Source organism: Gorilla gorilla, chromosome 22 (assembly GCF_029281585.2).
Source record: "Gorilla gorilla gorilla isolate KB3781 chromosome 22, NHGRI_mGorGor1-v2.1_pri, whole genome shotgun sequence".
Taxonomy (NCBI): Eukaryota; Metazoa; Chordata; class Mammalia; order Primates; family Hominidae; genus Gorilla; species Gorilla gorilla.
Window position 1 is genome coordinate 35,290,524 of NC_073246.2, and position 26,550 is coordinate 35,317,073.

A 26,550-nucleotide genomic window follows, 5' to 3' on the forward strand; every position below is an offset into this window, starting at 1 on the left:
TTCTTAGAGGTTCCAGACGCTAATCTTGAGACAGACAGACCAAGCCTGGAGATTCTTCTGCAAAATTCCAGATATGACCTCAAGGCGTCTAATTAAGAATCCAGCCATTGTTGAGATGATGCCAGACCACAGGCTTCCTGTGGACTAGGACCCAAGACAGCCACCGGAACAAGACAGACAGTGTACTTAGCATAATCCTTGCCTGACTTCCACATCATTTTCCCGTTTTAAACCCTTGCCTTGGCCGGGCACGGTGGCTCACGCCTGTAATCCCAGCACTTTGGGAGGCCGAGGTAGGCAGATCACGAGGTCAGGAGATCAAGACCAACCTGGCTAACACGGTGAAACCCCATCTCTACAAAAAACACAAAAAATTAGCCGGGTGTGGTGGCGTGCGCCTGCAGTCCCAGCTACTCGGGAGGCTGAGGCAGGAGAATGGTGTGAACCCAGAAGGCGGAGCTTGCAGTGAGCGGAGATCACACCACTGCACTCCAGCCTGGGTGACGGAGACTCTGTCTCAAAAAAAAAAAATAAAATAAATAAATAAATAAATAAATAAATAACCCTTGCCTTTCCCACTCCCCATACCCCACAATTCAACGTGATTGCTTTGGGGATAGGAATCCAACCACTTCCCCTTGCTAGCTTTGGAAATAAAGTCACTTTCTTTCCACCACATCTTGCTCTTGTTAGACTCTGCAAGCAGCCAGCGACTGAACCAGCATTCGGTTACATCCCCTGAGGCAGATGACACTTGTGTGATCCCATAACCGATTTCTTGTTAGAATGTTGGCATCTTTCACCCAGTCGTTTTCTTGTAATTTTATTTATTTGTTTGAAAACAGAATCCTTCTTGCAATCCTGTCATTTTCAATGCCTTTTTTTTTTTTTTTTTTTTTTTTTGAGACGGAGTCTCGGTCTGTCACCCAGGCCGGGGTGCAGTGGCGCAATCTCCACTCACTACAACCTCCGCCTCCCGGGTTCAAGTGATTCTCCTGTCTTAGCCCTCCAAGTAGCTGGGATTACAGGCGCCGGCCACCACGCCTGACTAATTTTTGTATTTTTAGTAGAGACGAGTTTCAGCCATATTGGCCAGGCTGGTCTCCAACTCCTGGCCTCATGTGATCCTCCCACCTCGGCCTCCTAAAGTGCTGGGATTACAGGCGTGAGCCACCGCGCCTGGCATCAGTGCATCCTTTTTGAAGTGATTCCAAGTTATCGCCCGCTTTTTTCGTGTAACATATAAATACATCTCTGTATCTAGAAATATCCAATGCATAATTCAATTTTCTGCGAGGTATTTCATCACATATTTTCACAAGCGTGGCCAATTTCAAAATAGTTCTACAAAGAGGAAATGCAAGAATGTGGGAAGAGCAAAAGAAAAGCTCTATGTTGCAAAACCCATTTTTGCTAACGTGTCCAGTGGGCTCCCGGGACGACCTGTTTTTAAATTCTTGGTCTCCCTGCACCGCGTCCCTCCTTTGCTGCGCTAGCTTTATGACGCATCTTGGAAGAACAGGGCAGATTTAAAACCCTCTCCCAACAGGCGTCAAACGACATGGTGCAGGCTCGGGCTGGGGAGCGGGCCTGCGGCTGCCCAGCTGCTAAAGGACTTCCTACTCGTGCACCGCCGCCTGCTCCAGGGCAAACCCCACGCCATTTAGAAATGCTGGAAGTTTCTGTCTCTCCCTCCGCCTGCTCGGAGGCCATTCCCCCCACCCCCAGAGCCCCACCTCCTCCTTCACTGGGCCCTTTCTAACTCCTTCCCCTTAAAACCCTTTTCAAAATGGGGTTGACGGGAGGCGGAGGTTGCAGTGAGCCGAGATCGCCCCACTGCACTCCAGCCTGGTGACTCCGTCTCAAAAAAAAGGGGAGGGGGGCGGGGGAGAGTTGAAAGCTTAATATGTACTTTGGGGGCTATTAAAGCAAACATTTCGACTAAAGGGGCGAATCCTCGAATTGTGCGATCAAGCACCCGAGAGGAGAGTTGGGGGGGCGGTCAGGAGGGGTGGGGGCTCCAGGGAACGCCCGGGGGCCTGGGCCGGGGTCTCGCGGGGCCCTTCCGGAAGGATCGCGGCCCCCGAAGGTGGGCGTCCCGCGGGGCTCCAGTCTCCAGGACGTTCCGGGAGGCTCCGCGCTCTGGGAGGCCGGCTGCGTGCGGTCCCCGCGCTGCAGCCGCAGAGGCCCCCAGGGCCGCGGTTCCCGGAGCGGGAAAGTCCCGCGCGGGAGCGGTGGCCTCGGGGGCGGGACGGGGCGGGGGCGGGGGCGGAGGCGCGGGCGGCCGAGCCGAATCCCCTCCACCGGGACGCCCCGCTGCCGCTCGGGAAGAGGCGGGCCCTGCGCGCCCTGCGCTCGCCATGGCGGTTTGGGCGGCGACGTGAGCGGCTCCGCGGACCCCGAGCGGGGCCCCGGCCGCGACCTGAGCCGCCGCCGAGCGCCCGGGGCCATGCGACCGACGCTGCTGTGGTCGCTGCTGCTGCTGCTCGGAGTCTTCGCCGCCGCCGCCGCGGCCCCGCCAGGTGAGCCGGGCCTGGGCCTCCGCGGCGGGACGCGGGCGCAGCCGCAGCATGTGGGGGCTGGGGGACTCCCGGATCGTGGGGTGGGGGGAATCTGCCGGGTGCTCAGAGTGGGTGGGAATCTGTGGGGTGCTCCTGGTGGGTGGGATATGCGGAATGCTCAGATCAGGTGGGAACCTGCGGGTGCCCCGGGTGGGGGGTCTGCGGGGTGCCCAGGGCTAGAGGGGCCCGCGGGGAGCCCGCAGCGGGGCTGGGGTGGGCGGCCAGGAGTTCCAGACAGGAGCTGGGCAGGAGCAGGAAGACGGGGGGCACCCCTCCTGGCGTCCTGGCCGCCGGGACACCCCTCTCCGGGAGAGGACACTCGGTGCCCCTCCGTGAAGCCGGTAACCTCGGCTGCGCCACCTCCCCTACCCGCGCGCCCGCGCCGGGAAAGCCAGCGTGGCCCCAGTCTCCGAATTTCTCGGAATGAACAACAGCAAATTGAATCCAGGGCTCGGGCAGGGGCCGCCTCTGCTGGCCACGGGTTCTGCAGCCTGGCGAGACTGCGCTTAGTCCCCGCCTGGAGTGCCTCCCGAAGGCCTGGCTGGAAGCTAGACTCAGTCCCTTTGTAGTAGCAGCGGTGGAGCAGGGACCAGCGTCTTGGACGGGTGACCCAGACTCAATTCCGACTTTGGCCGAGGGCATGTTTGACACTGGGTGTGAAATCTAGACAGTTCCCGCGGTCATAGAGATGGGGCAGCAGCATTCAGGCAGGGCTCAGAACTGTCCGGGTCCCTTCAGTGTTGGGGCGGAAGAGGAAGAGTGTCAACTGAGCCAGGCATTTATTTATTTTATTGTTGTTTGAGACAGGGTGTCGCTCTGTCGCCCAGGCTGGAGTGCGGTGGGCAGCATCTCAGCTACTGCAGCCTCCGCCTCCCGTGCTCAAGCGATCTTCCCACGTCAGCCTCCCAAGAAGGTGGTATTATTGGCCACGCCTGGCCAATTTTTGTATTTTTTGTAGAGAGGAGGTCTCACTATGTTGCCCAGGCTGTTCTTGTACTCCTGAGCTCCAGCAATCCACCCGCCTTGGCCTCTGAAAGCGCTGGGATTACAGGCTTGAGGCACCGTGCCCAGCTGAGCCAGGCTTTTAAAACCGGTTCTGTTCCTACCCAGAGAGCTTCTTACCTGGCGGCCTCCTTAACCTCTGACACCAGCTGACCACGCTTATGAGCCAAACATAAAACCCAAAAGAAACCCAGGCTTGGTGGCTCACGCCTGTAATCCCAGCACTTTGGGAGGCTGAGGCAGCATCATGAGGTCAGGAGTTCGAGACCAGCTTGACCAACATGGTGAAAACCCCGTCTCTACTAAAAATACATAGCTGGGCGTGGTAGCGCCCGCCTGTAATCCCAGCTACTCAGGAGGCCGAGGCGGGAGAATCACTTCAACCTGCGAGCTGAGATCTCACCACTGCACTCCCGCCTGGGCGACAGAGCAAGACTCTGTCTCAGAGAAAAAAAAAAAAAAAAAGAAAGAAAAAGAGGAAAAGACCTTAATGACAAATGTGTGGCTAGAACATTCTTGTGTATGTATCTGCTTTTGTTTTGCTGGGTTCTTTCCCCTGGGGAGAGTGATATCATAGGAGTCTCGAGAACTTAGAAGATTCTTCCCATTCGAAGCTATAACCTTGTGTTGTGGGTTTGTTTTTTTCTACCGGCATTCCTTGCAAAGGCCCATAAGTTCCGTATCTCCTTGATCTGGGGTGCCTTGCACTTGAGGAAATTATTAACTGCTTTTCCATGGGAGTCAGACAGATGGGTTCAAATCCTGACTCTGCTTCCACTTGGCTTCACGTCTTGAGCAATCTGCGTATGCCTCCTCCCTAGGCCTCCTCCTAATGAGAGTTGATGATTGTCCTAGTGTGGGATCAGCAGGCGAGTGACTTCATGCCAGAGAGGAGTGACTAGTGGTGATCTGTGGACTGTTTGTGACTTACCTGTGATGAGTCCAGAGGTTGAAAGAAGTATTTAGAAACTATAGTCTGACATTGCCACAACATCCAGGTGCCTGTCCATCTTGCTAATGATTAACTTTAATTGTATTCTACAAAAGTTTTGGTCTATGTGATATGTTGCAAAATAAAAAAATTTTAAAAAGTGAGGCCAGGCTCAGTGGCTCACACCTGTAATCCCAGCACTTTGGGAGGCTGAGGCAGGTGGATCACCTGAGGTCAGGAGTTCAAGACCAGGCTGGTCAACATGATGAAACCCCGTCTCTACCAAAAATACAAAAATTAGCAGGGCGTGATGGTACACACCTGTGTCCCAGCTACTCAGGAGGCTGAGGCAGAAGAATCACTTAAACTCAGGAGGCAGAGGTGCAGTAAGCTGAGATCACGCCACTGCACTCCAGCCTGGGCGACAAGAGCAAGACTCTATCTCAAACAAAAACAAAAACAAACAAATAAACAAAAAACTGGCTCCATTGATCCTTTGAAAAGTAGTAGCAGCTGGGCACGGTGGCTCATGCCTGTAATCCCATCACTTTGGGAGGCAGAGGTGAGCAGATCACCTGAGGTCAGAAGTTCCAGAGACCAGCGTGGCCAACACGTTAAAAACCCCTTCTTTACTAAAACTACGAAAATCACCCGGGCGTGGTGGTTGGCGCCTGTAATCCCAGCTACCTGGGAGGCTGAGGCGGGAGAATCACTTGAACCTGGGAGGGGAGGTTGCAGTGAGCCAAAATCAGGCAACTGCACTCCAGCCTGGGCGACAGAGCAAGACTCTGTCTCAAAAAAAAAAAAAAAGAAAAGAAAAGTAGTGTAGTGCTTTAAACTAATCTCTATTTTGCAACTATTTGAACATTTTCATATTAAACAGCTTAAAAACAAACCTAATGGATATCTTCAAAAGAAACACTCTTTTAGTCAAAACACAAAGTGAAAATATTCACAATGATTATATGGCAAATGGGTAGTAGAAAGGTTTTCACACTTTGCCATAACTTACTGGTGTAATTTTGAAATTGCTTTTATGGTCAGAGAAAAAAAAAAGTGTTGGAAACTTTTTTTTTTTTTTTTTGAGATAGTATCTCTCCCCATCGCCCAGGCTGCAGTGCAGTGGCATGATCACAGCTCACTGCAGTCTCAACCTCTTGGGCTCAAGCCATCCTCCCACCTCAGCCTTCTGAGTAGCTGGGACTACACGTGCACGCCATCATACCTGGCTAATTTTTGTATTTTTTTGTAGAGATGAGGTTTCACCGTGTTTCCCAGGCTGGTTTTGAACTCCTGGGGTCAAGAGATCCACCCGCCTCAGCCTCCCAAAGTGCTAGGATTATAGATGTGAACCACCCAGCCTGGCTCCGGAAACAGATTTTTTAAAGGGAGACATAGTATCTATCCCTTAGAGTTGTGTAAGGGTAGAATATGTAAAATATGGGACCTGTGGTAATTTGTAGCCATGAGCTGTTAAGTAGTGGCCATTTGCGCTAGATAGAAAAATGTAACCAACAGCACAAGTGCAGTAAATCAACTGACTGTTCAGTTAGTTACCTGAGTGTTGAGGAATTAAGGCTTCTATTTGTAATTGTAGCAGGTGCTGCTGACTTTTTCAGGGGATTGGATATGTACTGTGCCACAGAATTTTTTATCATTATTTGCTGACTTGAACAGCCAAAGCTTCTCATATGCTTAGAGACTACCGAGAAAGACAGTAAGTCCCCAGCAACTTAAAAACCATTGCATGGGAATGTCCACTGGGTAAGCTCCTGAGTGTTCATAATCTCAGCAAGTGAAAATGTCATGTAGCTGGAATGCTTTTGCCACCTTTATAAACGATCATGATAGTAACATTTACTGGTCAGACGAGATGCCAAGTGCTTTATATACATTACCTCTCTTAATTTTCTCAGCCATTCTTTCGAACTAGGTTATATCTCTTTTACTTCCTAGAAAGTCAAACCTTTCTTGATAGGAAGAGCCAAATAATCTAGGTCAATAACTTGATGTCCAGTTGTTGTTGTTGTTTTTGAGATGGAGTCTCGCCCTGACGCCCAGGTGGGAATGCAGTGGCGCTATCTCGGCTCACTGCAACCTCTATCTCCCAGGTTCAAGTGATTCTCCTGTCTCAGCCTCCCAAGTAGCTGGGACTATAGGCACCTGCCACCATGCTTTGCTAATTTTTATATTTTTAGTAGGGACGGGGTTTCACCACGTTGGCTAGGCTGGTCTCGAACTCCTGACCTCAAGTGATCCCCGCCGGCCTCAGCCTCCCAAAGTGTTGGGATTATAGGCATGAGCTACCATGCCTGGCCTAGTATTTCTTGAAGAGAACAATTTCCTGGTTATGGCTGAGGAATCAGAAAATGCCTTTTTATTTCTCATCTGCAAGGTGATGGAGGTGGGATCAATGATGTTCACCTAATTGACTTTCATCATAATGTCCCCGCCCCCAATAGAAAGATCCTAAAGGGTCAGTCCTTAATTATCAAGATTAAATGATTAATGTTAATTATATTTTATTTTATTATCTGTGTGTGATATGTGTTAATCAAACTATGCTGTTAAGACCCAGGATATCCTCCTATTCTTTTTGTTTGTTTGTTTGATACGGAGTTTTGCTCTTGTTGCCCAGCTGGAGTGCAGTGGCATGGTCTTGACTCACTGCAACCTCCGCCTCCCGGGTTCAAGTGATTCTCCTGCCTCAGCCTCCCAAGTAACTGTGATTACACTATGCACCACCGCACCCGGCTAATTTTTGTATTTTTAGTAGAGACAGGGTTTCACCACGTTGGTCAGACTGGTCTCGAACTCCTGACCTCAAGTGATCCACCTGCCTCAACCTCCCAAAGTGCTGGGATTACAGGCATGAGCCACCGCACCCAGCCCCTCCTATTCCTAAATAAGCATAAAGTCTGAAATGCCTGGATCTGGGATAGGTAGATCAAAGGTGTTGGGATGGATCAGGAAGGCAGAGTTTGTTCATTCACCTCTTCACTGGTTGTTAAATGGTCCTAGTGTTTGGCCCTGAGTGTATAAAAATGATTAAGACAATGAATGTAGAGAATAGTCTACTTAGAGACCTTGTCAGAATGTCTGTATTACCATGTGTACTATAATAGATACACATACACTATATGCCATGATTTTTCAAAAGTGCTAGAATAGAAATATTTTTAAATGTTATAGGACACTACTTGCCAGGAAGAGTTGAAGAAAGTCCAATAGAGGAAGAACAAACTGAGCTGGGTTTTGAAGCATGGAGTTTCAGATTAAAGAAAAGAAGAAAAGGCCAGGTGTGGTGGCTCACGCCTGTAATCCCAGCACTTTGGGAGGCCGAGGCAGGTGGATCACTAGGTCAGGAGTTCGAGACCAGCCTGGCCAAGATGGTGAAACGCTGTCTCTACTAAAAATACAAAAATTAGCTGGGCACGTTGGCGGGTGCCTGTAATCCCAGCTACTCGGGAGGCTGAGGCAGGAGAATTGCTTGAACCCAGGAAGTGGAGGTTACAGTGAGCCTAGATCGTGCCACTACACTCTAGCCTGGGTGACAGAACAAGACTGTCTCAAAAAAAAAAAAGAGGCCGGGCTCAGTGGCTCACACCTGTAATCCCAGCACTGTGGGAGGCCAAGGCAGGCAGATCACGAGGTCAGGAGATCAAGACCATCCTGGCTAATAATGATGAAACCTCGTCTCTACTAAAAACACAAAAAATTAGCCGGGTGTGGTAGCAGGTGCCTGTAATCCCAGCTACTCAGAGGCTGAGGCATGGGAATCGCTTGAACCTGGGAGGTGGAGGTTGCAGTAAGCCGAGATCACACCACTGCGACACTGCACTCCAGCCTGGGGGACAGAGTGAGACTCTGTCTCAAAAGAAAAAAAGAAAAAGCAATATGCAAAATTATGTAGGTCCAAAATAAAATAGGATAGAGTTTATGGTATTTTAGCGAGTGGTGGTGATTGGTCTGGGATAAGATCTTGAAGGATTTTCAGCTTACTCAAGTCTGAACTCTACCCTCTATGCCAGGAATCGGCAAAGTTTTTCTGTAAAGAACTAGACAGTATGCACTCAGATGGTTACAGAAGTTTGATTAAATGGCTGATTTCTGAATTAGGTATGGCGCTTGAGACTCTGCCTAGGGAGAGTGCTCAGGTCATGCTTATATGTGAAAATGTGTCGTTATTTTTTCCTCTTGCTCTCGCACATGTCCCTTGGTTTCCTAAGCTGAGGTTTTGAAAATGAAATTTTGACAGTTGAGCCAAAATGCCCTCTATAAGCACGTGTATTTCCTTCTTTAAAGAATTCCGTCTCAGGAATAAGAACAATTGTTCTCTAATGTATTGTAAGATTTGGGGTTCAACCATTAACGCATTAGTCCAGTTCAATAAGCTTCATTTTTTTGGTTGGTAGCAGGGTCCATTTTATGGGCGAACATACCAGTAAGTTCCTTGCCTTCGGGGAAGTTTAAGTTTATTAAAAGCAGTTACAGATATGTTACAGATGTATTATACAGGAGGTTTCTCAAGAGGCAAGAAGGTTCAGCAAGTTCATTGTCTTAATTATAATAATTTTTTTTTTTTTTTTTTTTTTTTTTCAGACAGAGTCTCTCTCTGTCACCCAAGCTGGAGTGCAGTGGTGCAATCTCGGCTCACTGCAGCCTCCACCTCCCAGGTTCAAGTAAATTCTCTGGCTCAGCCTCCCAAGTAGCTTAGATTACAGGCACCCACCACCATGCCTGGCTAATTTTTATATTTTTAGTAAAGATGGGGTTTCACCATCTTGGCCAGGCTGGTCTTGAACTCCTGACCTCATGATCCACCCACCTTGGCCTCCCAAAGTGCTGAGATTACAGGCGTGAGCCACTGCGGCCAGCCTACAACAACTTTTTTTTTTTTTTTTTTTTTTGAGACAGAGTCTCGCTCTATCGCCCAAGCTGGAGTGCAGTGGCGTGATCTCAGCTCATTGCAACCTCCACCTGCCGGGTTCAAATGATTCTTGTGCTTCAGCCTCCCAAGTAGCTGGAAATGCAGGTGTGCACCACTATGCCTGGCTAATTGTTGTATTTTTAGTACAGACGGGGTTTCACCATGTTGGCCAGGCTGGTTTCAAACTCCCAAACTCAGGTGATCCGCCCACCTCAGCCTCCCTAAGTGCTGGGATTACAGGCGTGAGCCACCGTGCCCATCCAATTAGAATAACTTTTTACATGTTGTATTTTTAAAATTCATAACTCATAATCTAAAATTTATGCTCAGCACAGCTAACTTTGGAGACCTACCAAGAATGGTGCAATGATTCAGCAGCTACTCATGGTAAGACAAGAGTATCTAGGTGTAACCTGTATGAAACCTGCATCTCACAACCACTGCTCCTTCTCCCCAGCCTTCCAGCCCTGGTGTTTCCCATCGGGGGCCATGTGGCCTGGAACACAGAGGCTGGGCTGCCCAAAGACAGGCCCCCTGACCTGCAAAAAGGACAGTCTTATCACAGATGTGCAATCCTTGGCACTTCCCTGTGGCGTCTGCAGTTCTGAGACTGATTTTCTTCTATAAATGTGAAAAGATAGGGGATGATAGGAAACTCGGATATAAGGCAGAACAATGTTGCTTGGGCCATCTCTTACACCTCAGTGAAACGGAAAATGAAGGAAATGGAAGGCTGGCATGGGAACCCCGACTTATACAGTGATGCCCTTTTGCTCTTCCATGCGTCGCTTGGGGTGGAAGCCCTTCCTTGTCCCCTCACCACCCACCCCGGAGCCCCTTGGTGCTTCCTTTCTCAACTGAATGCTTAGATTGGGGAACTAGAGGTGCCCGGAAAGGGAGGTCGGGAAGAAGAGACTATTCTGTTGGTTCCTCCCCAGAGATGGGAGATGGTGAACAGGCATGTGGAGGGCGGAATAATGGTCCCCAAAGATGTCCACGCCCTCATCCTCAGAGTCCATGAACCTGGGAATGTGCTGCCTGACGTACAAAAGGGACTTTGCAGATGTGAGTAAGTTAAGAGCCCTGATGTGGGGAGATTGTCTTGCATTGTTGGGCCAAGTGGCCTTATACCACCACAGGGTCCCCAAAAGATGGAGCAGAGGCAGAAGGTTCAGTACCAGGGAGACAAGAAGGATGCGGCCAACCTTGCTGGAGGAAGGTGCCCTGAGCCAAAGAATGGGAGTGGCCTCTAGAAGCTGGGAAAGGCAAGGAAATGGATTCTCCCTGGAGGCTCGAGAAGGACCCCAGCCCTGCTGATAACTTGACTTTAGTCAGTGAGACTGACTGTAAACTTCTGACCAGCAGAACTATAAGAAAATAAATTTAGATGTGATTTTTTAAATTTTATTTATTTTTAGAGGTAGGGGGATCTCGCTATGTTGGCCAGGCTAGAGTGTAATGATTATTCACAGGCATGATCATAGCACATGCACTACAGCCTCGAACTCCTGGGCTCCAGTGATCCTCCCGCCTCAGCCCCTTAAGCAGCTGGGACTACAGGTGCGCACCACCACGCCCAGCTAAATCTGGGTTGTGTGGAGTCACTAGGCTAGTGATAATGTGTTACAGTGATAAGAAGAACCTAATACAGGAAATAAAAGGAGTTGTCAGATTCTTTGAATGCCCAACCCTAAGCAGACACTCACCCTGTTCCTGGAAAGAGCCGGGTCCAGCTGCGTTTTCTCATGGCCCAATAACAAGAAGCAGACAAACTAGGAAGAAAGAGAATTTATTGCTGTAACAGGAAGGTCAGAGATAATCCCACCAGACCAACTCAAAGTGTTTGATTTTCTTTGTGCTTACATATGTTTGGTTATGTGTCTATGTGCGGTATTGCACTAAGTCTATGAGTAACTAATTTTGTTTCAACTAGAAAGTCAGAGGCCAAAAAAGTGCTTTCTGAGTCTAATCAAGCTGTGAGGTCCCCGATACCTTCAAGGCCTGTCTCCTAAATTCTATTTAATGAGGACTGTGGTACCGGAGCATTTACTTATTTATTTATTTTTGAGATGGAGTGCCGCTCTGTCGCCCAGGCTGGAGCGCAGTGGTGCAATCTTGGCTTGCTGCAACCTCCGCCTCCCGGGTTCAAGCGATTCTCCTGCCTCAGCCTCCCAGGTCACTGGGACTACAGGTGTGTGCCACCGCGCCTGGCTAATTTTTCTATTTTTAGTAGAGACAGGGTTTCACCGTGTTGGCCAGGCTGGCCTCGAACTCCTGACCTCAGGTGATCCACCACCTCAGCGTCCCAAAGTGCTGGGATTTCAGGCATGAGCCACTGTGCCCGGCCAGGAGTTTATTTCTATCTTATCTCATTTACAGTTTGGTCCGGAGAGCTGCCTTAGACTCTCCAATAAATCTATTCAAACAGCTGCCTCTGTTATCCTGACTTGCTCCAGGTTTGGAAGAAGCCTGTGTAGGATCTGTGTTTCATTTCTGGCTTTGATGTCTGGGCGTCAGTTTCCCTGGGGTTAATTATTAGCTTAATGTGAAGGCAGCATTGTGGAAATTTCTCTGCACAGTTTGGGTGCTATTCAGATCTGTCTGTGTGACTGTCATGCAGGCCTCTCTGTGTGACTGTGAGGGAGCATTGACCTGCCACCACCCCCCTGTGGAAGCATCCAGTCCCCAACTGGCTTTGGGCATTGCTAGGTCATAGCAGCCACAGCACACCTGGTGGGCCTGCCTCTCGCCACGCAGCTTTACCTGTCTGCCTTCGGCCCAGGATGTCATGAGGCCTGCTGTGTGTCAGGAGAAGTGTTGTTAGCTGGTTGGGTGAAGGTCACCCAGAGCTCATAGGTGTGGAGGGGAGGGGCATCCTATAACTAAACAAATGGCCGCAGACTTGGCAATTCATCTTTCAGAAGAAGAGCCAGTGGTCAGGCTGTCAGCTGATCTCTTTGAGGTTGAGCGCATGCATTTACCGAAAATGTGTGGCTTGAATTTCCTGCTTTGAATTTTGGAACAGCATGTTTTTCAAACCTTTCTTCCACCTTCTGGGTATTTCTTATTAATCTTTTTGGTCAAAAGCCTTATCTTGATTATGTTTTCTTTCTAAGACAAAAGGCTCCCTGTGAAGTACCTGCTTGGGAAAGGGAGGAGTTGTGGCTGTTTCTTCCAGGTCCCCGAAGGCTCCCTGTGAAGTACCTGCTTGGGGAAGGGAGAGGTTGTGGTTGTTTCTTCCAGGTCACCCCAAAGAGAGGGATTCTGATATTGGTGGTGTTTCCGGGGGAGTATATTCTTTCTCTGTTTATTGCCCCCTAACCTTTTTTTTTTTTTTTTTTTTTTTGGAGACAGAGTCTCTCTCTGTCGCCCAGGCTGGAATGCAATGGTGCGATCTCAGCTCCCTGCAACCTCTGCCTCCTGGGTTCAAGCGATTCTCCTGCCTCAGCCTCCTGAGTAGCTGGGATTACAGGCACCCACCACCGCACCTGGCTAACTTTTATATTTTTAGTAGAGACAGAGTTTCGCCACGTTGGCCACACTGGTCTCAAACTCCTGACCTCAAGTGATCTGCCTTCCTTGGCCTCCCACAGTGCTGGGATTATAGGTGTGAGCCACTGAGCTTGGGCCGTGTTGTCCTCTAACTTTAATGTATGTGAGAAGCAGCTGGAAAGCTTGTTTAAAATGCCGATTTCCTGGGGGCCTCAGGACCTGCATTTTAACCAGCACCCCCGTGATTGCGATGCTGGGGGTCCTTGAGAGACAACAACTCTGATGGTGCCCAGAAGTCGGCGCTCCTTGCCCTCCCCTGCAGCTTGGGCTTTGCGTACCTGATTTAGGATGTTTGTGTGTTTGTGCGTGTGTAGTGTGTGCACGTGTGCACGTATTTGCGGACATTTACCAGATACTTCCTTGGTACTAAATCTGAAGCTAACGCGTGTCACATGATCACCGCGTTAATCTTCGCCACAGCCCTGTGGGTGTATCACTATTGACCCCTTATTCCTGAAAAAGAAAACTCAAGCTCAGACAGGTGAAGTGACCTGCCCCGAGCCTAATGCAGTTACTAATGGTAGAACTGGGACCCCAGTCCGGCCAGACTCCAGGGCCCAGGACCTGTTCGTAACAACTGGGACCCGCAGGTGGAAAGGCTGCCCCAGGCGCCTCAGGCGCCTCTTTTCTTTTTGTGCTGCCTGTACCAGTACGGCCATCTTTGTAGCCAAAAGTCGGGGATGTGGGGCCATGCCCAGGGGGACCTGGTAATGCCATTTCTGCACTTTGACAAAAACTGAGTTGTATGAATGACTTAGATAATGGGCATTGAAACATTTAAACATTTTTGTAATTATTTCCCTCTCTCTCCTCCCTTCCCCCCTCTTCTTTTTCTCTGTCCCCCTCAAGACCCTCTTTCCCAGCTGCCCGCTCCTCAGCACCCGAAGATTCGCCTGTACAACGCAGAGCAGGTCCTGAGTTGGGAGCCAGTGGCCCTGAGCAATAGCACGAGGCCTGTTGTCTACCGAGTGCAGTTTAAATAGTAAGCCGGTATTTCTGTTCGATCCTTGCTGGGAGCTGTGGGGGCATCGTGCGGAACCCTAGGGCCACATACTAGTCCCTGCCTCTGTGCAGGGTTTGTTATCAAACCCGTGGGAAACACATCATTCTTGGAGCTTGTAAAATCTCTGAGGACAGAGGTTTCACAGCCTCCCACTCATCTGAAGGCTTAAACTACACTGGCAGTCAGGACTCCGCTGTCTAACCACACGGGTTCTTGCTTTGGTGGAAAGTTCATTCTTTCGCTGGTTTCAGGAGAAAGGTTGTAAAAATAGGCTTCCGCCATGGAAGAGCAGGAGGCAGCTTTTAGTCTTCATCTTCAGGCTTAAAAATCGGATTGATTTAACCTTATAGACCAAATATGGCCTGATCAGAAATTTGTTTGGTTAATTACAATGAATTCTGAGTTTCTCAACTGGTTTTCCATTTTGCATATTATCCTGGCTCTTTCATCTGTCTCTTGCCTCTTCAAGCTTTTGCAGAATTGGCCACCACTTGATTTGCAATATAAATACATATAGAAAGAGGGCAAAGTCCACATCCTTTGTTATTTTTTGTTTACGTTGTTAAGTAGGTTAATTGAAGAGTAAGGTGAAGTTATTGGCTAAGTCATTTTGTACTATTTGGTAAACCAAATGTAAAAGACATGATGATGTCCAGTGCTTGCAAGATGGGACTGGTTCATATGTGTTCACCTGATGCTGTTTGCAGAATCAATTAGCATAGCCCTTTCAAAGAGAAATTCTACCAGACATTTGAAGTCATGGAAATGTCCATAGTAGTTTTCCAATGTGTGTGTGTGCGCGCGCGTGCATGTGTGTCTGTTTGTTGTTGTTGTTGTTTTGAAACAGAGTTTCCCTCTATCGCCCAGGCTGGAGGGCAATGGCATGATCTCAGCTCACTGCAACTTCCACCTCCTGGATTCAAGTGATTCTCATGCCTCGTCAGTAGCTGGGACTACAGGCATGAGCTACCACGGCTGGCTAATAGGTATATTTTTAGTAGAGATGGGGTTTTGCCATGTTGGCCAGGCTGGTCTCAAATTCCTGGCCCCATCCTCAAGTGATCTGCCCTCCTGGGCCTCCCAAAGTGCTGGGATTGCAGGCGTGAGCCACCATGCCCAGCCTTCATAGTAGTTTTATCCTACACAGATAATTCAACCCCCCATCAAAAAAAAGAGAGACAAAAACTATAATCATGAGGAGATACATGGAAGTGTATATTCATATCCATCAGTAGGAAAGTGACAAATTTTAGCCTGCTAACTTATGCTTGAACACTAAACCACAGACAGCCAAGAGAAAGGATAATTAGATGTCATCTGGTAGAAATTGCAACTCTGTAAACTTTGGCATGTATTTGTATTTTTTATTTCTTATTTTTGTTACTTAAAAAAATTTTTTATTCACTTGTATACTGAAAAGTTGCAACTGGTATGTATTTATTGTCAAGAATAGAAAGGGGCCGATCACAGTGGCTCACACCTGTAAAAGAATAGAAAAGTAGGCCAGGCATGGTGGCTCACGCCTGTAATCCCAGCACTTTGGGAGGCCAAGACGGGCAGATCACGAGGTGAGGAGATCGAGACCATTGTGGCTAACACGCTGAAACCCTGTCTCTACTAAAAATACAAAAAATTAGCTGGGTGTAGTGGCGGGCGCCTGTAGTCCCAGCTACTTGGGAGGCTGAGGCAGGAGAATGGCGTGAACCCGGGAGGCAGAGCTTGCAGTGAACCGAGATCATGCCACTGCACTCCAGGCTGGGCGACAGAGCGAGACTCCATCTCAAAAAAAAAAAAAAGAATAGAAAAGTAATGTGGAAAAATGACAGGCAATTGATTTGTTAGAGGAGTAGGTTTCCAGGTAACTTGTTTTTCTTTCTTTTTTTTTTTTTTTTTTTTTTTGAGACAAAGTCTCTGTCACCCAGGCTGAAATGCAGTGGCACGATCTTGGCTCACTCGACCTCCGCCTCCCAGGTTCAAGCAATTCTTATACCTCAGCCTTCTGTGTAGCTGGGATTACAAGTGTGCACCACCCCACCCGGTTCAGATAACTTCTTTTTTTTTTTTTTTTGAGACAAGGTCTCACTCTGTCCCCCAGGCTGGAGTGCAGTGGCATGATCATGGCTCAGTGCAGCCTCAACTTCCTGGCTCAAGAGATCCTCCCACTTCAGCCTCCCAAGTAGCTGGGACTATGGGCGCACACCGCTGTACCCAGCTAATTTTTAATTTTTTGAAGAGATGGGGTTTTGCCATGTTGCCCAGGCTGGCCTCGAACTCCTGGGCTCAAGTGATCCACCCACCTCAACCTCCCAAAGTGCTGGGATTACAGGCATGAGCCATCACACTGGCCTTTCTTATTTGTTTTTAAATGTCCGTTGTAACAGTATTTGCTTAATAGAAACAGGTGCTAAACTGAGGTTTGAGAGTTATCTCTAAATCACATTGATCTGTTCCTCCAGTAGTTATAAATTACGAACATTAAGTTACCTGTAATTAATGGAGCAATCCACCAGAGCAGGCTACACAGTTTGCAAGACCCAGTGCAAAATGAAAATGTGAGACCCTTTATTTAAAAAGTATTAAGAATTTCAAGATGGCAACCGCAGAGCCTTTCTAAGAACGGGCTTGATGTGAGCGCACAGGTCACATGTCAGGAAGTTGGCCCTACCCTCAGCATTCAGCAAACATACCCTAGAGCTAAACAAGAAGCTTGTTGTGAGAGTCACAGCTGATGTATTGACTTAGCCTTGACGCTGATTTATGGGCTCCTTGGCCTTGAACAAGAAAGTGCGTTTACTGGTTTTCAGAGGAGATGCTTCTAAAAATAGGATAAAACGTTATTGCATTTAAAAAAAAAAACCTTTGATAGAGTTTCGTATGATAAACTAACCTGTTTCACTTTGTCTTCTTTTCAAAAAGCATTTTATAGATATTTTCTCAGGGATAAAGGTTGGTTTTATTTTTTATTTTTATTTATTTATTTATTTATTTTGAGACAGAGTCTCGCTCTGTCATCCAGGCTGGAGTGCAGTGGCATGATCTCAGCTGACTGCAACTTTTGGCTCACTGCAACCTGCGGCTCACTGTAGCCTCCACCTCGTGGGTTCAAGCGATTCTCCTGCCTCAGACTCCTGAGTAGCTGGGATTACAGGCACCCGCCACTATGCCCGGCTGATTTTTATATTTTTAGTAGAGACAGCTTTTCACCATGTTGGCCAGGCTGGTCTCGAACTCCTGACCTCAGGTGATCCGCCCACCTAGCCTCCCAAAGTGCTGGAATTATAGGTGTAAGCCATCGTGCCCAGCCTAGAGGTTGGTTTTAGTAAAAGAAATATAGGTCAGGGTACATGTGAATGTTCCTGTTAGAAAAAGGTGAAATCGAGGATGATTTCTTTTTCTTTTTCAGTTTGTAGATTTGATAATGGAAGAGGGCCTTTGCATTTGTTTTTAGATACTTTGTTTCAGATACAAACATGTGTTTGGGACTTTTTATTAGTTTTGAGGCTTGTGAGACTTAAATTTCCACCGTGTTTCTCTACAATAAAGCATTGCTATGATTAAAAATGAAGATGCCTTTGTTTTTTGACAGATTATCAAGACCAAAATTACATGGAGCACTTGATGGGAGAATTTCAAGTCTAAATCATGGGTAGCAGACAGTGGCTGCAGGCTATTTGGCTCCCAGTGTTTAATTTTTTTTTCTTCAATTTGTTGCCAACATTAAGAAATCTGGACTTTTCACTTAGAAAAAAATAATAATAAATAACAGGGAAAAAAAAACCCAATCCTGATGTCAGTTTTCCTTGAAAATGCAGACAGTTGGGCAGCAAGGCCCCTTCCAGATCACGCCTCCTGGTCTACTGCCAGCCCCTCTCTCAGACCTGCCCAGCCCTGTCTTCTCAAACATTTGTTTTTCATTTTCTTCTGATTTTAATAGTAATCCATGTTCTTTATAGAAAATCTGGACAATCTAGAAAAGTAGAAAAAAATAAAATAACCTGTTGTTCTACACTCTAAGAATAATCACTATTCTCATTTTATTTTACTTTTTATTTTATCTTATTTATTTATTTATTTGAGACAGAGTCTTACTCTGTTGCCCAGGCTGGACTGCAGTGGTGCGATCTCAGCTCACTGAAACCTCCGCCGCCTGGGTTCAAGTGATTGTCCTGCCTCAGCCTTCCAAGTAGCTGGGATTACAGGCGCCCGCCACCATGCCTGGCTAATTTTTTTGTATTTTTAGTAGAGATGTGGTTTCACCATGTTAGCTAGGCTGGTTTCGAACTCCTGACCTGAAGTGATCTGCCTGCCTCAGCCTCCCAAAGTGCTGGGATTACAGGTGTGAGCCACTGCACCCGGCCATTATTCTCATTTTAGACTTTTTTTTCTAAATTCGTTCTCTTGTTTGAAAATTTTGTGTGTGTGTGTGTGTGTGTGTGTGTAAACCAAACCAGACTGGGGTCACACTTCTGGGGTCTATTTCCTTTTTTATTTTAATTTGATGTAGTTAAATGTGAGCATTTTTTCATGTAATTATTTCTGTGTGGACATTGTATGTTTCATTATGTGACATATCACATGTGTTGTATTTAACTTTTCCCCACTCATGGGCGTAGACAGTTGGCAGCTTGTGCCTGTCCTAAGTCATGACCTCGTACATGAATCATATCTGGTTATTTTCTTACACTTCTAGAAGAGAGGTTGCTGGGTCAAAGGGGATGGACTTACTTAACGTTTTTGTGAGTGACCTCACAAAGGCTGGACATACCTCTTGAGTCCCAGGGACAGGCTGAGCCCCGGCAGTGGCAGGGGTGTGGGGGAGCAGGCCCCGCACTGCATTTGAGGAAGAGCCGTGCATGTTGCTCTTGGAGGAGGAGGAGCGGGGCGGTTAGAGGGTCTTTAGGCATCTGTCTACCTTGAAAAAGAAATCACTCACCTCTTCCAGAGCACGCCCCTCACCCCCGACCTGAGAGGAGAGGCTCGTGGTTTGCGATCCCTCTCCCCATTAGGGTCTGTCACCCTGGGGCTGGGTAGTAGGTATCTATGGCGGGTGTCTTCATGGAAGCCCTGGCCACGCATCTTGAAGTGGCTTTCATCTTGTCCCTTGCAACTTAAGCGGAAGATGCATCTTGGAGAGGGTCGGAGGTACAGTTAGAAGCATGTGTGGTACGTGAAAGCCGGTGGCCGTGGGGATACAGAGGGGTCTCCAGTCTCGTCTCCTGTCTCCCATGGCCTTGCTTTCTGGGCCATAGTTGCTGTTGTAGGGGGATACTGTCCGCTGCCCCTACTCAGGCTCCCAGCAGCCACCTCCTTGGCCTTTCTGAAGTCTGTCACCTAAGGCAAAGAGGTCAGAGCTGGGGACTAGAGTCCCACGTGGGAGTGTGGCATTGGGACTCTGGGAAAGGCACTGTCATTCACAAGGATGTGTGGCCATGTATTTGGCAAGGTTTTCATATGGGTGAGACAAATCCTCTTTGAATGGGCAGCTATGGGTGGAAAGAAACTCCGCACCAGCAGGAAGCAGGACTGGAGTTTGTATTAACACAGTTCCATTCCCAAAACATAGGCTACAGAGACTGAGTTTGAAGTATTAAAATCAGTTATGGGATGGAATGGGAGAAAATATTTGCAAATCATCTATCTGACAAGGGACTTGTATCCAGAATAGATAACGAACTCTTACAATTCAACAATTAGAAGACAACCCAATTAAAAACCACAGCTGGGCACAGGGGATCACGCCTGTAATCCCAGCACTTTGGGAGGCCAAGGCAGGAGGATTACTTGAGTCTAGGAGTTCAAGACCAGCCTGGGCAACAAGGAGAGACCCCCAGCTCTACAAAGAAATTAAAAATAAAAATAACAGTAGCAGCCGAGCACAGTGGCTCACGCTTGTAATTTCAGCACTTTGGGAGGCCGAGGTGGGCGGATCACATGAGGCCAGGAGTTTGAGACCAGCCTGACCAACATAGTAAAACCCCGTTTCTACTAAAAATATAAAAATTAACCAGGCATGATGGTGCATGCCTGTAATCCCAGCACATTGGGAGGCCAAGGCAGGTGGATCACTTGAGGTCAGGAGTTTGAGACCAGCCTGGCCAACATGGTGACACCCCGTCTCTACTAAAAATACAAAAATTAGCTGGGTGTGGTGGCTCACACCTGTAGTTCCAGCTACTCGGGAAGCTGAGGCACAAGAATCACTTGAACCCAGGAGGTGGAGGTTGCTGTGAGCCGAGATTGCGGTACTGCACTCCAGCCTGGGTGACACAGCAAAACTCCATCTCAAAAAAAAAAAAAAAAACAGGGGGGAACTGTATGGTACATATAAATTGTATCTCAATAAACCTGTGTTTTGAACAAAAGCTCTGGGAAACTATTACACATGAAACAGAGAATTCTGTGAATTGAAATCCTTTTTTCCTTCCCAGCACCAACAGTAAATGGTTCATGGCCGACATCATGTCCATAGGGGTGAATTGTATACAGATCACAGCAACAGAGTGTGACTTCACTGCCACCAGACCCTCAGCAGGCTTCCCAATGGATTTCAATGTCACTCTACGCCTTCGAGCTGAGCTGGGAGCACTCCATTCTGCCTGGGTGACAATGCCTTGGTTTCAGCACTATCGGAATGGTAAGAGAACTTGAGTATAGAACTTCCTTTATACTTTCCAGGTTTTCTTCACTTGCAGTATCGACTCCACACACCTCTGTCCTGCCTGTCACCCTAAATGACCAGCAGACAAATGGGTAGGACAGTCAAACCCCACACTCTGACCTTGGAGGCTGATGCTAAGGGAGTGTGATTTGCTAAACCAGGGGTTGGCCAACTACAGCCTGCAGGCCAAATCTGGCCCACCACTTGTTTTTGTAAATAAAGTTTTATTGGAACACACAGTTACATCCATCTTTTATTGTGTCTATGACTGCTTTCACACTACAATGGTAGAGTAGTTGCAATAGCAACTGTTGAGCCTACAAAGTCTAAATTTACTGTGGCTCTTTACTGAAAAAGTTTGCCAACCTCATGCTAGAAGGGATGCTAGCATATCTCTCGGATCACCCTCACTTATTCTGGTGCAACTTCTTTTATGTTGCAGAATAGGCACCTTGAATGGTGCCTGGCATGTAGTAGGTATTCAGTAAATATTTGTTGAATGACTGAGTGAACAAATATGTCCCCAGATATTGGAAGGAGACAGAAGAATCCTCAGATTCCAGTTCCTACATTTGTTCCTCCAGTAATTCATTTGTCACGTAGTCAGCCATGCCAGATGTTTCTTCCGTGTCTGGTTTATGCACACACAGGGCATGAAACTTACATGGATCTTGATTTAGACAAACTAATGTATAAGACAATTGAGGAAATGTGATCACCGTCTAGATATTTGATATATAATGAACAATTTTATTGTTGACTTATTTTCAGTGTTATAATGGTGTTTTGGTTATGATTTTTAAAGGGGGAGGAGGTCTGGTTAAGATGTTAAAGTTTATGTTATGTGTAGTTTACCACAATAAAAAATTGGAATAAAAAGAGTTCCTGCCAGGCGCAGTGGCTCACGCCTATAATCCCAGCACTTTGGGAGGCCGAGGCAGGCAGATCACTTGAGGTCAGGAGTTCGAGACCAGCCTGGCCAACATGGTGAAACCCCATCTCTACTAAAAACACAAAAATTAGCTGGATGTGGTGGTGCATACCTGTAATCCCAGCTACTTGGGAAGCTGAGGCAGGAGAATCGCTTGAACTGGGGAGGCAGAGGTTGTGGTGAGCTGAGATTGCACCATTGCACTCCAGCCTGGGCAACAAGAGTGAAACTCCATCTCAAAAAAAAAAAAAAAAAAAAGCAAAATAATCCAAAGAACAGGAGGGACAAGGACAAAGCTTCCAGGCATAGAAGAAACAAAATTGGCCATAAGTTGACAGTTGATTCAGTTGGGTAATTAATACATGAGTGTTTGTTAATGATCTTCCCTCTACTTTTTTTTTTTTTTTTTGAGACGGAGTCTCTCTCTTGCCCAGGCTGGAGTGCAGTGGTGCAATCTTGGCTCACTGCAAGCTCTGCCTCCCGGGTTCACGCCATTCTCCTGCCTCAACCTCCTGAGTAGCTGGGACTACAGGCGCCTGCCACCCACCCGGCTAATTTTTTGTATTTTTAGTAGAGATGGGGTTTCACCGTGTTAGCCAGGATGGTCTTGATCTCCTGACCTTGTGATCCGCCCGCCTCAGCCTCCCAAAGTGCTGGGATTACAGGCGTGAGCCACCGCACCTGGCCTATCTTCTCTCTACTTTCTATGTGTTTGAAATTTTCTGTAATAAAAAGTTTTGTTGTTGTTGTTGTTGTTGTTGTTTTTGAGATGGAGTCTTGCACTGTCACCCAGGCTGGAGTGCAGTGGTGCAGTCTCGGCTCACTGCAACCTCTGCCTCCTGGGTTCAAGTGATTCTCCCCCCCCGGGTTCAAGTGAGCCTCCCAAGTAGCTGGGACTACAGGCGCACGCCACTATGCCCGTCTAATTTTTTGTATTTTTAGTAGAGATGGGATTTCACCATGTTGTCCAGGCTGGCCTCTAACTCCTGACCTCGTGATCCACCCATCTCAGCCTCCCAAAGTGCTGGGATTACAGGCGTGAGAGCCACCGTGCCCGGCCAATAAAAAGTTTTTTAGAGAGGGTCCTGCCTGTAATCTTAGCCCATTGGGAGGCTGAGGTGGGAGGATCGCTTGAGCTCAGGAGTTCAAGATGAGCCTGGGGAACATAGCAAGACCCCATCTCTATTTTTTTTTTTTTTTTTTAAATCAGTGGTTTGTGCTAGGTGCTGTGAGGGACAGAAACAGAGAAGACAGGGCAATCCTGCCAGCTCCTCGTCTGCTGTGTACAAGCCATTTGTCCTTGGGTGCCAAACCACCCTCCATTTGAGCTATGAAGTGTCAAATAAGTGGGAATTAGGAGTATGCAAACAAGTAATGATGGCTGGGCACGGTGGCTCACCCCTACAATCCCAGCACTTTGGGAAGCTGAGGCAGGCAGATCATCTGTGGTCAGGAGTTCAAGACCAGTCTGGCCAACATGGTGAAACCCCATCTCTACTAAAAATACAAAAGTTAGCCGGGTATGATGGCACACGACTGTAATCCCAGCTACTTGGAAGGCTGAGGCAGGAGAATCTCTTGAACCTGGGAGGTGGAGGTTGCAGTGAGCCAAGATGACACCATTGCACATCAGCCTGGGTGACAGAGCGAGGCTCTGTCATTTAAAAAAAAAAAAAGGAATGATACTTACCGCCACTGCCCAGGGATCAAGAGAAGGTAACAGAAGCAGGATGTATCGTGACAGTGGGTCCGGTGCCAGCCAGCTGCCGCTTCCGGCCGGAGTCAAGCACCCATGTTTCTGTTAGTTACTGGCGGGGTTGCTGTTCTCTGCCCTCGTGCTTGAAAAGCCTGACACAGTGGTGGTCTCATGTCACACCTGCCACTTTCACCTCTGCTGGTGGCGTTAGAATCAGTAATGGATATGAAGGTGGTTTACTAAGTGGAGGAGTGAGGTGGTGGTTGGAGGGGGCAGGCTTTAGCATCACCCCCACCTGGGTTCGTATCCCAACTCTGCCATTTATTGGCTGTGTTACTGTGGGCAAGTAGTGTCACCTCCTGGCTTCCGTTTCCTCATCTGAGAAATGGGGATAACCTTATTTGTTTTTTTGTTTTGTTTTGTTTTTTGAGACAGTCTCGCTCTGTCGCCTAGGCTGGAGTGCAGTGGAGCGATCTCAGTTCACTGCAGCCTCCGCCTCCAGGTTTAAGTGATTCTCGTGCCTCAGCCTCCCCAGTAGCTAGGATTACTGGCATGGGCCACCACACCCCAGTTAATTTTGGTTTTGTTTTTGTGAGATGGAGTTTCACTCTTGTCACCCAGGCTGGAGTGCAGTGGCCCAATCTCGGCTCACTGCAACCTCTGCCTCTCAGGTTCAAGCGATTCTCCTGCCTCAGCCTCCTGAGTAGCTGGGATTACCGGTATGCACCACCATGCCCCACCATGCCCAGCTAATTTTTGTATTTTTAGTAGAAACGGCATTTCTCCATGTTGGCCAGGCTGGTCTTGAACTCCTGACCTCAAGTGATCCACCCACCTCAGCCTCCCAAAGTGCTGGGATTACAGGTATGAGCCACCATGCCCATCCCGGGATACCCTTATTTGGCAGTGACATTGATCGTGAGAGGCTTCGTGGAAAGGCCATTTACCTGGAGCCTCCACACATTGTTGTCCAGTGTTCTCTAGAGCCAGCCTTCCTCCAGTGCTGTGAGAGGAGGCAGATTGTTCTCGCCTCCAGATGAGGTTTACTGGGTTCATGTCAGATTCCAGGCCGGGACTCTCTTCAGAAGGGCAGGTCTGAGCCCTGTGTTTTCAGCCATGCAGTGGCCAGCTGTGGCTGGTGTCCACACTCCCATGTGCTAATGGAGATGCCCAAAGAATGTGTCCTACAGCCAGTCCCTGCAGGTGCTTCTGCAACACACTTCTGCACACTCTGCTCACTTAGCTGGGACAAGGGAAGCTGGAGAACGTGTGTGCTGGTGTCCCTGGGCAGGCTGAGTGGAAGAGCATTTTGTCACTAGCAGTCAATCCACGAACATCACTATGGCTGGTGGTGGGCCAGGCCTGACCTCACTTCTGCCACTGGGAGTTGTCTGGACTTAGCACCTCCACCAGAACAAATGAGGGGGCACAACTACAAACTCAGCAGTTCTTTTGCACAGAGAGAAGCTTGGCCAGATCATACACCTAACCCTCACCAACCTGGAGTGCCCAGGGGAGAGAATCCAGCCCCGCTGTTGTGAACACACAGTGACAGGATTGTCTCCTTGTGTAAAATGTGCAGACATTGGTCTCTTAGAACTTCGAGGACCCAACCTGTACTTTGATCTGAGTTTCTCTGGTGAATTAGACAATGTGCATGCTTACTTAATAAATGCTTGATAACCCCTCATTGATAGCACATCATGAGTCACAGTCCTAGCCTGACCTGTGAATTATATGAAAAGCCTGAACAAACAGACTTACATGGCAACACTTCTCAGTTATTGTGTTTAAATATAGTACGGGCGTGGTGGCTCACGCCTGTAATCCCAGCACTTTGGGAGGCCAAGGCGGGCGGATCACCTGAGGTCAGGAGTTTGAAACCAGCCTGGCCAACATAGTGAAACCCTGTCTCTACTAAAAATACAAAAATTAGCCGGGTATGGTGGCGTGTGCCTGTAATCCCAGCTACATGAGAGGCTGAGGCAGGAGAATCGCTTGAACCTGGAAGGCGGAGGTTGCAGTGAGCCGAGATCGCACCACTGCACTCCAGCCTGGGTGATATGTGCGAGATTCCATCTCAAAAATGAATAAATAAATAAATAGGCCAGGCGCGGTGGCTCACGCCTGTAATCTCAGCACTTTGGGAGGCTGAGGTGGGCGGATCACGAGGTCAGGAGTTCGAGAACAGCCTGGCCAACATGATGATACCCTGTTTCTTCTAAAAATATAAAAATTAGCCGGGCATGGTGGCACACGCCTGTTGTAATCCCAGCTACTTGAGAGGCTGATGCAAGAGAATTGCTTGAGCCCGGGAGGTGGAGGTTGCAGTGAGCCGAGATCGCACAACTGCACTCTAGCCTGGGCGACAGAGCAAAACTGTCTCGAAAAAATAATAATAGATAGATAAAAATGTGTGTGTATATATCTATACCCACTATATATATATATATATAGCATTATATAATACATTGTATTATATCTATAATACATATGTGTATGTGTGTGGTTTTCTCTTTGTAATTCTTTTTCAGTGACTGTCGGGCCTCCAGAAAACATTGAGGTGACCCCAGGAGAAGGCTCCCTCATCATCAGGTTCTCCTCTCCCTTTGACATCGCTGATACCTCCACGGCCTTTTTTTGTTATTATGTCCATTACTGGGAAAAAGGAGGAATCCAACAGGCAAGAGCATGTTTCTTTTTTGTTTGGATTTTCTTTTCTTTGCAGTTTCTGGCTTAGCAAAAGAAAGAAACCTTTAACATGGGCAAGAACAGGGTGTCCCCATGTCCCCGTGTCCCCATAGAGGCTGAGCCCTGAGCCTGTTTTCATTGTCCTCTTCAAGACCTGTTTTTCCACTCGGTTTGCTGAGACCTCCCTCCGCTAGGCTGATCTGAAGGGCCAGCCATCCTTTGATGTCACTCTGTGTCCCTTGTGTGGGGTTGAGACTTTGCCGGTGCCCTGCTTACGATGCCTTTGCCACGCTCTGTTGTTTGGAGGAGGTTTTAGTGGGCCTGGTTCTCCATGAGGAATCCACAACTACAGCCTGCAAGGCTTAACTGTATAAATGTTTGAACAGTTTGTGAAAAGGGCACATGCGAAATCGGGGGGAAACAGAGGGAGAAAGAGCTTTCCAGAGAGCAGTACCAGCAGGTATGAGAAGGCGTGGCACACGTGGAGAACTGCAGGTGCTTAGATTGGTCAGAAACGCAATCCACAAGGGGCTGTGGCAGGTGCTCACGTTGACAGAGGTGCATCACATCAGAGGGGCCTGGTCAGCCTCGGGGA

General features: G+C 48.1%; 1 protein-coding gene across 1 annotated transcript in view; it reads left to right on the forward strand.

The window, feature by feature from the left end:
* Positions 1 to 2,264: 2,264 nt before the first annotated feature.
* IFNGR2 (interferon gamma receptor 2) overlaps positions 2,265 to 26,550 on the forward strand; it is a 34,131-nt gene continuing 9,845 nt past the window's right edge. The window contains exons 1-4 of the mRNA XM_031005115.3: positions 2,265 to 2,522; positions 13,826 to 13,958; positions 20,408 to 20,613; positions 25,799 to 25,947. Coding sequence (XP_030860975.2) covers positions 2,450 to 2,522; positions 13,826 to 13,958; positions 20,408 to 20,613; positions 25,799 to 25,947 — 561 coding nt within the window. The 5' untranslated portion in view covers positions 2,265 to 2,449. The remainder of the gene's footprint in view (positions 2,523 to 13,825; positions 13,959 to 20,407; positions 20,614 to 25,798; positions 25,948 to 26,550) is intronic.